The sequence below is a fragment of the Arachis duranensis genome, chromosome 8 (genome assembly GCF_000817695.3).
Source record: "Arachis duranensis cultivar V14167 chromosome 8, aradu.V14167.gnm2.J7QH, whole genome shotgun sequence".
NCBI lineage: Eukaryota > Viridiplantae > Streptophyta > Magnoliopsida > Fabales > Fabaceae > Arachis > Arachis duranensis.
Genome location: NC_029779.3, coordinates 5,128,356 through 5,142,715, shown reverse-complemented (window position 1 = coordinate 5,142,715; position 14,360 = coordinate 5,128,356). Strand labels below are relative to the sequence as shown.

General features: G+C 26.5%; 1 protein-coding gene across 1 annotated transcript in view; it reads right to left on the bottom strand.

Moving 5' to 3' along the window:
- Positions 1–14,360, bottom strand: part of LOC107460279 (replication factor C subunit 3-like) — a 56,573-nt gene that overhangs the window by 7,194 nt on the left and 35,019 nt on the right. Inside the window, exons 8-9 of the mRNA XM_021130046.2 lie at positions 2,303–2,372; positions 2,005–2,082 (exon numbers count right to left, since the gene is read on the bottom strand). Of these exons, the coding sequence (XP_020985705.1) occupies positions 2,005–2,082; positions 2,303–2,372 (148 nt within the window). The remainder of the gene's footprint in view (positions 1–2,004; positions 2,083–2,302; positions 2,373–14,360) is intronic.

The window sequence follows — 14,360 nt, the reverse complement described above, 5'->3', positions numbered from 1 at the left end:
ATAATTTTTAGTTATTAAATATTTTCGGTGTTATAGTGGACAATAAATTAATTCTTTTCGAATAATAATTAGCCAAAAATGTAAATGGGAGAAAGGAAAAAGAAAATATGGTTTAGGTTGTTAGTGTTTATTTGGGTGCTATCAAATTGATAAAAAAAAAGATTTTTTTTAATTAAAAATATTTTTTTATTTTTTAGTGTATTTGATAAATTTTTAATAATAAAAATAAAAATATTAAAAAAATAAAAAATATCTTTTTTAAAAATTTACAAATTATATTTTTTGTCCAAACAAACCCTTATTGTGAAAAAAAAAAGATATTCTAAACTAAACAAAATATTAATTAATTGATTATTGAAAAAAAAAAGTTATTTTTCACTGTCATATCTAGGATCTATCACATATCATTTTCTCAAGTTATATAATTACAATTGATAGTGTAAAGATGTTTTTCATTTTCAAGTTATTTAAATTTCTTCTCTAAAATTAATATTTTTTACACAGTACAAATTATATGCATATAATTTGGTTTTATGTTATTGTTTAACCCTATATGTTTTACAGTTTATGTGGTTTTTAAGTTCGTAACTATAAAAGAGTCAAGTGTATCCTCTAATATAATAAGGTATATATTGATAATTGTGAAAAATATTTAAAACTCGAACACTATATAAAAGTGAATTTCATATTTAAAGAAAATAAATATTGTTAATTTTAATTTAATAATAATATTCTCTTAATTATATGTTATTCAAAAATTATCCTTAACTCTTATAGATATTTTTCCATTATTAAAGATAAGATTTAATTACTTTATTGATGTTTATAGTTTTACTAAATTTATAATTAAATCTTTATATTTTTTCTTTTAATTGGATCCTTATACTACTTTTATTTTATAATTAGGTCTTTTTTAGTATAAATATATATTAGAGTTAACTAAATATTTTTTTGCAAATTGAATATATTTACAATTAAGAACTTAAATAGATTTTTGATCACATATTTTTTGAAGAAATATTTCATAAATTTTAATATTTTTAGCATAAAAAAATTTAATTACAAAATTAAAAATATTATAGGACTCAATTAAAAAAATATAAATATTTAATTATAAATTTCATAAAATTATAAAAATTAATAAAATGATAAAACTTAAAGATAATAAAATAACGAGCCATGAGGATAATTGAAAATATCATATAAAAAGATAATAAAAATATTAAATTCAAGAATGTCAATACCATTCTCCTTGCATAAAGAAAGGAACAAAAATAAATTTATCAAACACAAAATAAATTAAAAAATAAGCTTAAATAAGATTTTCGTCTCTATAAATATATGGTTTTTATTCTATTTTTATATTTTTTTGTCTCTTAAATTTTTTATTTTGATTTTCATCTAGGTAAAACTTCGAAGTTATTTATTTTAGTATTTGTTTGGATTAGTTTTGTTGGAGGAAAAGTAATTTTATTAAATTTTAAATATGTTTGAATATATATTTTTTTAAAAAATATTTAAAAAGTAAGTTATTTATTTTTTAAAAAACCAACAATATTTTGCTTAAAAAAATAAAATGTATTTGACAATTTTTGTAGTAGAAGTAAAAATATTATAAAAATAAAATAAAATAATTTTTTTAAAAGCTATAATTTATATTTTTTAAAAAAGATCTTTTTTACTAAAAAAATATATTTTTAATAAATAAATAAAAAATATTTTTATATTAATTATTATACTCAAACATAATTATTAGATAAAAAAATATTTACATGAAATATTCAAATATAAAATTACTTGTACTTTTTAAAAAAAATATCACTTAAAAAATTGTAAATAAGTAAAAATTACTAACTTAGTAACTTGGCAGTTGCTATGTCTGTATTTACTGGAGTAAATTAATGTTAGTGACTAAAATAAACAACTTGTAAATTTGACTGTATTAAGGAAAAAATATGTTATTTAAGCCCAAAGTATTAGTGATGAAAGCGTTTGAGTTTGTACCTTGTACTCCATGTCGAGTTTGGCCACCCCCGAACGCAGTGAGGCATCAATCAAAGTTGTTAAGCGTTCTACCAAGGACTGCATTAACAGAGACAACTTCTAGAATTTAAATGCATATCAAGACTACCAGAATAGTAGAGAACTCTTCCTTCTTTCTTTTATTATTTAACAAGAATGATCTGTTAATTGTGAAAAAATTAAGAAAATAAAGGAGAAAAATAGTTAAAACAAATTTATATGTAGAATTTTAAAGATATATATAAATATATTTTGTATGAATATCATAACTCGTACGTACCTTATAAACGAACTCAGCGGAAACGTCGTGAATCATTAGACTTTGCAGCTTTCTACGAATGAGATACAATCTAATGGATAGGGGAATAATATTTTCTTGTTAGATATAAGTTAATGGTAAAATCAGCGAAATTTAATTTTCTTATAGTATTATATCCTTAATTATTACAATTTTTATTATCAATATATAATATTTGGATAATTCACGTGAATAAAATAAATAAAGTTGAAAATTATATACAGATATTATAAATACAAATAGATTATACATCTATATAGTTTACATTTTTTTATAAATCAAATCAATTTAATTCGATTTATATTAAATATATACCTAATTTAATTTATTACTGACACATAATATGGAAAATGGTTAAATTCGTCCCTGAAAGATCACGTGATCTTCATTTTCGTTCCCGAATAATTTTTTTTAATAAAATTAGTCCCTGAAAGATAAACTGTTAGTCAAATTAGTCCTTCCGTCAGTTGGATAATGACGTATCACGTTAAGTGCCACGTGGCATGATGACATGACACGCCACGTGGCAGGTCAGTAACACGTGGCACGCCACGTGACAGGTCAGTGACACGTGGCATGCCACATGTTGTTTGACATATACAAAAATTTTCAATTAGTCAAAATAATTCTTGAAAGTTTAGACGTAAGTCATTTTCATCCCTCAAATTTTAAAAATTAGTCAAACTAGTCCTTATATAATTTTTTTTTATTTTTTCTTCATAAAATTATCTCTCTCCTTTGATTCTTCTCAAAATCTCTCTTATTCTTTTCTATTTTAAAACCTTTTTTGTTACATTACTACATTTTGCTGGAATATATATATACTCAAAATTGAAATGTATGTATTTATTAACCTAAACAAAGTTATATGCTCAAAATAAAAAATTTATGTATGTTAACCTAAACAAAGTTATACCACTATTTTTTTTTCTACTACATCTTTTTTTTTTCTATTACGGTATTACTTATATATAGGAGGTAATAGTAGTGATACTTAGAATCAAAATTCAAGAAGATTTACAAATTTTGCTTCAATTCCACACTTTACAAAAAAATTATATAAGGACTGGTTTGACTAATTTTTAAAATTTGAAGGATGAAAATGACTTACGTCTGGACTTTTAGGAACTATTTTGACTAATAGAAAAAATTTTTATATGTCAAGCGACACATGGCATGCCACGTGTCACTGAACTGTAACGTGGCGTGCCACGTGTTACTGACCTACCACGTGGCATGTCACGTCATCATACCACGTGGCACTTAACGTGACACGTCATCATCCAATTGACGGAATGACTAATTTGACTAACAGTTTATCTTTCAGGGACTAATTTGATAAAAAAATCATTCGGGGACGAAAATGAAGATCGCGTGATCTTTCAGGGACGAATTTGAACATTAACCCCACATAATATATTTAATAAATTGAATCAATCTGATTTTTGATTCAATTTACTACAGGTACATTATATACATAGTAAATTGAATCAGTCTTATTCGATTTACTATTTATACAGATCATTGACATTTCTTATTTTTAACTTAATTGTATGGACTCTAGAGTTTAGGATTTAAATATCTCATTTAGATTCAAATAAAATATAAAAAAATCAAAACAAATAATAATAAAAATTTAAATTTTGTGATTAGTTCAAATTCCAAAAAAGTTACATTTTTACAAATTTACGAATTTAAAACGGAATAAATAAAAATTTATTTAACATAATTTTTTGACTCATTATGACTTTTGATGTTAAAAAAATTATTATAAAATATAATTCTCCAAAGTGACATAAAAGTTTTTTGGTTTACCCCAACATTTCCCACTTGTCCGACTGTTGCTGAGCAGTTTTTGGATATCAAACAGACCTCCCCAGAAGGTAAGTTAAAACATATTTTTTCATAGTTAGGAGTAACAGATAATTATACAATTTAAAAAGATCAATTATATTTATATAATAGGTCATTTGAGAAATAATTAAAATATTATATTAATTAAATTATCATTTAATTTGTAAATTATGTATAGAAAAAATACTTTGATGATGTTATATATGTATTACTTCTATCTCTAAAAGAATTTAATTTTTATGCCACTTTAGAAGATTATACTTTATAATAATTTTTTTAACATTAAAAATCATAATAATAATGATTATTTAGATACTAATAAGTTAAAGGATGATTAATAATGAATTTTTAAAAATCGTTTATTGTTCTGTTTTAAATTCATAAATTTGTAAAAATATAGATTTTTTGAAATTTAAACTAAAACGCAAAATTTAAATTTCTATTTTTATTCGTTTTAATTTTATGATATTTTATTTGAATTTAAATAGGGAGTATTTCTTATTCTTCATTACCTTTAAAACATATATAAGTGTTAATAATCTGTACAAGTAGTAAATAGAATAAGCCTAATTCAATTTACTATATACATGTTATACGGGAAGTAAATCAAATCATACTTATTCAATTTACATATATTTAGAGTAAAATATCGTTTTTGTCCTCAATGTTTGGGGTAAATTTTAAAGTTGTCCCTAACATTTTAATCGTCCTATTTAAGTCTATAACGTTTTAAAATTGGCTCAATGTTGTCCTGCCATTAAGGATCCGTTAACAGAATTAACGGCGGGACAAAATTGAGACGATTTTGAAACGTTAGGGACTTAAATAGAATGAAAACGTTGGGGACAAAAACAATCCATAGAAATAAATTTTAATTTTATCCTTTACTAATATCAATTTTTTACTGTATATAATATTCAATTTTTTTAATCACATCTAACTAAATTACACTTAATCACACTACTTTCATTCTAATTTTTTTTATATTTTTATATTAACTTATAACTTTAAGTATAAAATTATAAAAAAATAAATTTATTTAGAATAAAAGTAATGTGATTAAGTGTAATATACTTAGATGTGATTAAATAATAATTGAATACTATGTACAGTAAAAACTTGATATTATTGAAAAATAAAACTAAAATTTATTTCTATGTATCATTTTTGTTCCCAACGTTTTCGTCCTATTTAAGTCCTTAATGTTTTAAAATCGTCTCAATTTTGTCCCACCGTCAATTCTATTAACGGATCCCTAATGGTAGGATAACATTGAGTTAAAATTTTAAAACATTAGGAATTTAAATAAGACGATTAAAATATTAAAAATAACTTTGAAACTTATCCCAAAACGTTGGGACAAAAACTATACTTTAATCTATAAATTAAATAGGCCTGTCATCTATTTATGTTTAGAACATCAATATAATTTTTAATTTCATTCATTTTATTGATATAAATTACTCTAATATTTGTGATGAATACATGCGTTTCTAGTAAAGTAATAAATATAATGCTCTTTGGAAAATAACCTATTACAAGAGATAATAAATAAAGTTATAAATTATGAACGTCAGTATTTAATCCTTTTTTTTTTAAATAAATGTAGTCTATTTAAAAACCATTTAGAAAATATGATTAATCTAATTAGTAATATAAATTACCTTTTAAATTTTAGCTATTTATATAAAAACATAAAAAATTAAAATGTATTTAATTAATAAAAAAATACATATAAAGAATATTTAAAAATAAATGATCATTAGTTATATTTGTTTATAAGCACATGACATTGAAATAAGAATATTAAGATACAAAATTATGTTTGAAAAATAAAATTATATTTTTTATTATTATATTTTTCTTTTTAAAATTTGTGTAAAAAAATATAAATAAATTAAACTTTTATAATTTATTTTTTTATATTTAATTTATTGTTAAACTATTTTTAACACCCAAATTAGTTACTAATTTAACACCCACTCTCGATCAGGTATATCCATAAATGAGGATATTAAGAGTTAGTATAGATTGACTTTGGAAAAAAAATATTTATTTTTATTATTTTAAAAAATATTTTTTTAACAGACAAAAAATATTTTATATTTGAATAGACTTTTTAAAAAAAAATTAAATATTAAAAATATCTTTTATTTTTTTTAAAAGCAAAGTATTGTTAGCTTTAAAAAAAATAATTTATGTTTTTTAATAAAAGTATTTTTTTCGAAGATATATTCAAATAAATTTTAAATTAAATAAAAGTATTTTATTTGTTTAAAAAATTATTTTTTTAAATAAAAAAATCAATTTAAACCAACACTAGTTATGCATGAGGTTACCAAGAGATCTAGCTTCTAAAGGAGTGTTTAGTAGCAATTTAGTAGCCATGAGCGAAAGGAAATCATGTTGAAGGATTTGGAGAGAAAGGGAGAAAAAGTAAATAAAGAATTTAGATTTGATTGGATAAAATTTTGACTTTTTAAAAGTATTTTGATAAAATTAGTTTTTTTTTAATAAATTTTCAAAAGTTTTGGCAGTTATATTTAATAAGTTAAAATAAAAATAACTGTTAACTAGTACAAGTTATAAAAATATGTGTTTTATACAATTATTTAAAATATTTAAAATAATTTTAATAAATATAAATATGATAAATAATAAGAATAAATATAGATACTCATTAATATATAAAATTATATAAGACTTTTCAAATTTAAAATATCTTTATATTCATTTTCAATAACAAATTTGATTTTTAAAAACTAAAAACACAAACACATACATAATATTTTTTATTTTCCAAACACAAACCAAGGTGTTTGTAATTTTCAAAATCATAAACAACTCTAAAAGAGTTTTACTAAAATGGATCTTCATGTTTTTGAATCTTCTATTATCCATGAGTTTAAAAATAGATAAAAATAAAATATTTTTTTATGTTTTTTATTCAATACTCAAATAATTTATTAGAATTAATATCTTTTGTAGTACCAATACAATAACTTATAAAAAAAGAAATAACTTAAATTAAAAGATAATAAAAACTTTGTAATTATTTAGGAGAATAAAAAAAATAAAGGTTTTAGAGATTTAGTAAAACCTTTCGCAACCATTTTTTCCAAAATAATAAAACTTGTAAATAGGGTTAAATTCTTTAAAGTCTTTCTCTCTTCTTTAAAATCTTTCAAACCAAACTCACAAATACATGATAAGTGATAAACTCATTAGTTATATAAAACTATAAATAAATTAGACTTAATAATTTTTATTACTTCATCCCTAAACTATTCACTAGAGTTTGATTGAATTTAACTAGAACCATGGATCCTACAGTAAAATTGAGGACATCATATCTATTTGTTCCATCATTTTATAGTAAAATTGAAGACATCATATCTATTTGTTCTATTAGATCTTTAGCTTTCATAATTTTCATTTCTTTTAGAGATGTTTGAAATAATACCTTTTTCTGAAGCTTCCAAGAATTATAGATTACTTTTGTATATTAAATCAAATTTTAACAAATTAGTTGTTTGATTTATTTATTTATATATCAGGTCAACTTGGTAATCTATCGGTCTAATTATTTGATGATACATGTCCCAAGAATAAGAAAAAAGATAAACATGATGGCAAAGCTAGGTTACAGAACTTGTGTTGTACTAAAGCAAGTTAAAAAGGTTTTAAAAATTGAAGATCTAAAAAATATGACAGTTATAGGTTGCAACAATTTGAAAGAGGTTTTCAATTCTATATTCATCACAAAATGAAAGGTTTCTAGTATTGTGAGTAATTTGTAATTTTTCATCCATTATTATCACTTGGTGTTATAGTAATATAGCCATCGTACTCTGTCCTTTGTTCGACATGTTTAATCACAATTTTTTGTAGATGTGTTTAAAATATAATTATTATGCAAACAAATACTTAAATAGTTAAAAAAAAGAAGCAATGAGCAAAATAACAATGAATCAGCCTTTTTTTTAAGTTCATGTATGAAATTTCGGGGGTTCAAAATTGTTGCATTTTTTTAAAAAGACTCACATAATTTTGCGACGGTTTCAAAACTGTCACAAATTTTTTTTAAATCCACTAACCAAAATAGCTGTGGTTGTGCTAGCGGTTCTTCCGCAAAATCAAATCTCCATCCCTTAAATCACAACTTTTCTGGAACTATCGTTATGTCATTTTGCAGCGGTTTAAAACCGTCACAAATGTATAAAAAATTGCCTCTATTTAGTGTGCATCATATAATGACATATGATGCCAAGAATGTAATATTTTATTTTATATTTTATAAAAAAAAGATCTTAACTAATTTTTAATTATCTTCTTAATTTATAAATACAATATTTGAATTTTTTATCTTTTTATATTTTCAAAAAATAGTATATATAGTTTTTATCATTTGAATATTAAGAGAATGATTAGAACTTCCAATTAATATTCAAAATAATTACTCCATCTCTTAATTACACACGTTGTTGAATTAAAGAGTATTCACTAGGCCGCTAGGGTTTATAGAGTTTTTTGTACCCTCTTATGATTTTGAGAGTTTTTACCAAAATTGAGTGGCTGAGAGTTTAGTCGTTATGCTAGGGTGAGATGAAAAACCGAGGGAGATAGAGGAGCTCTATGCCTTTGTTGAGTAGTGAAGATGGTGAGAATAAGGTAGAGGAAGAGGAGATTATTGTTTTAGAAGAGGATTAGAGGCTTCAACATATAAACAATTGAAGTAGTGTTCAATGCAATTTGGAGTTCTTCTTTGACAATGAAGCTGATGTTATTAGGGTGGAAAGAGGCTCACCAAAACTCATCAAACAATATATAATACACCTAAGGAGATGGAGTCCTTAAATGCAGATAGAAAAGCACTACTATTCGCTAATGGAATATGCCTAAATAATTTTACAAAACAAAGTCTGAACCTGAGAATACCAGAAGAAAAAAAATTTTCAATCAATGAAGGAACCCACACCAATAAGCCTACTAAATAGCCTCTTTGAACTATCTGTCCATGACCATAACAGCTGAAAAACCTTCATAAACCATAACCAACAGCAAGACAGAAACAATAACAACAGACAATCTCAGCCACCAAAAGAAGATTCCCAGACTAAACCAAATAACCTTTTAACCCATAGTTATAATATCAACCACCACCAACAGCACAAACCCAAATCATAAACAATCACTAAGCTGAAAATTTTAAGATCCTAATTTTTTAAAATTAAATAATAAATTAATTGAGACTTATTTATTTGTCTATGATTTTATTTACAAAAAAAAATATTTTACTAAATTTAATTTAACCATATTTTCATAATTTCAGTTTGAATTAATTAAAACTCATATAAATTTTATACGAATTAAGCTTTTTTGCATATTTACAATTATATTTTAGTTTAATGAGAAATAACGAGGATTTGATAATTTAATTTGAATAATTAAGATTTTTAGCTTAACTTTATAAACCAAAAGAAATTTAATTGAATTATCTCTAATTTAAAATTAGAGTACTTATTAAAAATTAATTAGTAAGTTGATAAACAAGTATTGTTCTTAAAGTAATTTTATTGGATTGTATTTGGTTTTCAATTACTATCTTACCCTCTAATTTTATGAAAATACCTATATTATCCTTACTTCCTTTTTTTACCCTAACTTTATTAACACACATAGAGAAGAAAGAATGAGAGAGAAAAAAGATCGAGAGGAAAACACAGGAAGAAGGAAGAAGGAAGAAGAAGAGAGGGACAGGGACGACACTGGTGGGCTTGGTCACCGTCATCACCGTTGAGCACGAGAATAGAGGAGAAAAAGTGAGAGACATAGAGAAGAGGAAGAATAGATGTCTCATTGTTGTCATGGCCATCGCCGTTGCTGGTGAGGGTTGAGTCCGTTGCCATCGCCGCCTTTGTTGTCTGAGCCAACATCGGAGAATGCTGTCGTTGCATGAGGGTCCCGAGAGAGAGGTTCGAGGGTGAACTTGTTCCTATTGCTGCCAAGCTGTTGTCGTCTCCCACAGCTTTTGCTGGAGACTATGTCGCTGTGCTTTTAATTTTCAGGAAGCAGCGCTATTGTCGCCAAAAAATCATCACTGGAGTTACTGTCACTTGTCCTAGCTCTGTCTTGTTTGTGCCGGTTCTATTCTTATCGGTAAGGATCACTAGAGCTACTGTTAGTCCAATTATCTTGTTTTCTCTACCTTGAATTATTGTGGGTCGTTGAATTTGCTGCAATTATTGTTATTGTGGCTGTCTCGTTTTGCTGCTGCTTTGTCAGAGTAGTTGTGAATGCTGTTTATGCTGGTCCAGTTGCATAGTTGAGTCACATTGAGGTAGGTGATGTTTGTTTTGCAGATTTGGAATGCTTTGAAAATTTAACAAATAAGTTGAATGAGTTGATTAAGGTTTTATGACTTGATTATCTTTATTAAAATTTTATTAATTAATTTTTTATAATTTATGATTATTGAGACAGTGAGATAGGGACATAGAGACACAAAATCGTATTTGGTAGATAAGACATAGATAAAGACATTGTATCTAGAGATACTGAAATAATGTATTTTATGTTATTCCTAACAAAAAAAATACACAGACACTAATAAGGGACACAACTTATTTTTTAATTTTTTCTTTTATTTTTTATAATTATATTTTTTGTCATTATATTTTTCTTCCTAAAATTTTTATATGAAAAAAAAGTAAATTTGCCTTTCATAATTTGTTCTTTTTATATTTAGTTTATCACCAAACAAAATACAATAACACTAATTTTTGTGTCTTTATCTTTTGTGTTATATTCTTAGTATCCTGTCCGCATAACTAAACACAGCCTTACGGTTGGAAGGAGACCTAGCTAAGGCATTTGTAATGGAAGATTGGGAGGAGAAGTCCTGAATTAGATGTTAAGGTGGAGAGACCAAAACACCAGATTTTTTCATGCAAAAAAATAGGATTGAAATAGAAGGAATAAAATCTAGAACTTAGAAGATGAGAATGGGGATTGGTGCACCACACCAGAAGCTATTGGAGTGAGAGCTCAAAGGTTTTTTGAGGACTTATTCAAGGATGGGTCTCCAAAAAATCCATAGGTTTTTCAATTACTGATGTCAGTGATGTCAGGAGCAGAAATTTGATCAAGCCAATTACTGATGATGAGGTAAATATGTTTTTCAATTAATGCAGAAGTAGCCCTTGGTGAGGATGGTTTCATGACCAAATTCTTTCTATTCTACTGGTACACCATCAAAGCAAATGTGACAAGGGAAGTTAAGAATTTCTTCGGGGGAGGAAAATGCTAAAATATTTCAACCACACAAAAATACCTCATTCCAAAGGTTCAGAAATAACAAACATGAATCAAGTTAGGCCTATTACCCTCAGTTCGATGTTCTATAAAATTATTTTCAAAATACTGGTTCATCAGTTATAAACCTACATGAATAAGATAAATAGTAAGAACCAAAGTACTTTTATTCGAGGTAGACTGATTAGTGATAATATTTTGATTGCTCACAAATGTATACATTATTTGAAGAATAAAGTGGGTGGTGAGACTGATAAACCACTATTTTATGGTTTATTTTGTATTGAATTGACTGAATTTTGTCAACTATTCTCATACTTATTCATATAAATTGCATGGTTTTATGAATCTTTCTTAATTTATGCTTAAGAGTGAAAACATGCTTCATAGGCCTTAAAAATGCTAATTCTTAATCCTCTCTTATTGTCATTCGATATCGTAATGTGTGTGTTAGGGCAGAAATAGCTTAAAGGATAGAAAAGAAGCATGTAAAAGTAGAAAAAACACAAGAAATTGAAGAATTGAGAAGTTGGTACCAACGCGTGCGCCTGGCTGACGTGTACGCGTGACTAGGTACAGCAGTCAACCGACGCATACGCGTGACAAGTGGCACATGCCTCACTAAAGAGAACACGCTAGGGGCAATTTCAGAGTTCAATTCTGGCCCAGTTTCGAGCCCAGTCTGCATATTAGAGGCTGGGAGTGAAGGAGGATGAGGCATACATCCCATTAGTTTTAGTTTAGATAGTTTTGAATTCTAGCGAGAGAAACTCTTACTTCTCTCTAGGATTTAGTGTTCTCAATTCAATTTCACTTGGATCCTTTGGTTAGATCTTTGTTAATTTCAATTTTAGATTGCTTTAATTTGTAGTTTCTATTCTCCAATTTCATTTAGTGTTCTTGTTATTCTAGTTACTTTGAATCTTGAGTTTGGATCTTGTTAAGATTGATTTCTATTAATGCATTGAAGAATTTCATGTTCATTGTTGTTAATTGCTTTATTATTGTTAGTCGTTTGTAGTGGGTAGGTTTAATTTGAATTGTTCTTTCAATTTTACAATGCCTTTTATTCTTGCTCACCAAGTGTTTGAGGAAATGTCACTTATGACTATGGAGTAAATTTCTATTCTTGGATTTGGGATTGAGTATTGGAAACTCTTGAATTGTCAAAGCCTATGGTTGATTGAGTATTGAAAGTTGCTTGTTAGCTTGAACTTCACTAAAGCTAGTCTTTCACTAGGAGTTGGCTAGGACTTGTGAACTCAAGTTAATTATACCCACTTGACTTTCCTTCATTTGTTAGAGGATAACTAAGTGGAAGCAATAGACAATTCTCATCACAATTGATGTTGACAATAGGGATAGAAATTTCAATTCTCTCTCCTAGCCAAGACCTTTATATTGATTTATTGTTATTCACCTTTACTAGTTTTGAATTCTTAGGCCTCTCACTTTAATTTCATATCTCTTATTCTTATATGCTTTTAGTTGTAGTTATCTTGATACATGCTTCTTAGTTAGACAATGCTTGCTTGATATTTCTAGTTATCTTAATCTAATTGTTAGTTGTTTATTGCTTTTATATACTTGTCATTTTACTTCTTTTGTAAGCAATCAAAAACCCCAAAATTCATAACCAACAATATGCATTTTAGTGCAAGTCCTTGAAAGAACGACATGGGATTCTACTCCCAGTTATTGATTGGATTGTTGTGATACTCTTGTAACTTTGATTTGAGGATACTTTGTCGGTTAGGACTATACTTTACGATATTGAATTGGAAAATCTTTTGATCAATTCTTAACTGCCATTTATCTTCCATCAGAGACAAATATGGCTTTGAAGATCGAGATGAGCATAGAGTACGATAGGGTGGAATGGAGTTTCCTATGGTTGTTAACGAAGAAGTTAGATTTTTGTCAAAGGTGGAAAAAGGAGTGTGTGATTATGACATCTTATTCTATTATTGTGGATGGTTCTTCGACTAATTTCTTTAAACTAAGCAGAGGGCTCCGACAAGGAGACTTCCTCTCCTCGTACTTTTTTTAATCTGTGCAGAAAGTTTATCCCATCTGCTCCACAAGGAAGAATAAAATAACCTAATCCAATGGCTATGGCTGAATAGTAAATGCCTACCCATTACCCATATCCTATTTGCATACGACTCTCTTCCTTTTTGTAAGGCTTCCAGGACTAATTGTGACAACCTAATACAAATTTTCCAACACTATTGTGAAGTTAGTGGACAAGTCATTGATCTTTAAATGTTGGTTATTTTTTCAGTAAAAATCCCTCTCTACAAGTTCAATTAGAGTTGTTTGAAGCACTACAGATGCCTAATGTGGGTATGCAAGATAAGTATTTGGGCCTATTGTCAATTATAGGCAGATTTAATAAAGAGACATTTTCTTTTGTTAAAGAAAAATTGCTTAAGAAGCTATAACGCTGGAAGAGATAGAACATTATTATTAGCTAGCGGAAAAGAGATTCTAATAAATGTGATTGGGACTGCTATTCCAATATATACATTATGGTGTTTGGGCTGCAAGACATTTTCCTAGATGAATTGCATAAGCTAACGATGCAATTTTGGTGGGGTCAGAAACAAGATGAGAAACGGATGTAGTGGATAAGCTAGGATACATTAAGCAAGAACAAAAAACAAGGAGGAATGGAGTTTAAGGATCTGAAAGCATTACCTTGCTATGCTGGTTAAGCAAGGTTGGAGGCTATTAACCAATGTTCTGAAAATCGATCCGAATTGGCTAGTTTGAGTGGGTTAATTGAAAACCGGTCATTTGGTCAGTTTAGTTGAGGTATAAAATTGTTCTACAGAAAACTAACCTAAGAACTGCCAAAATCAGCCGGGTT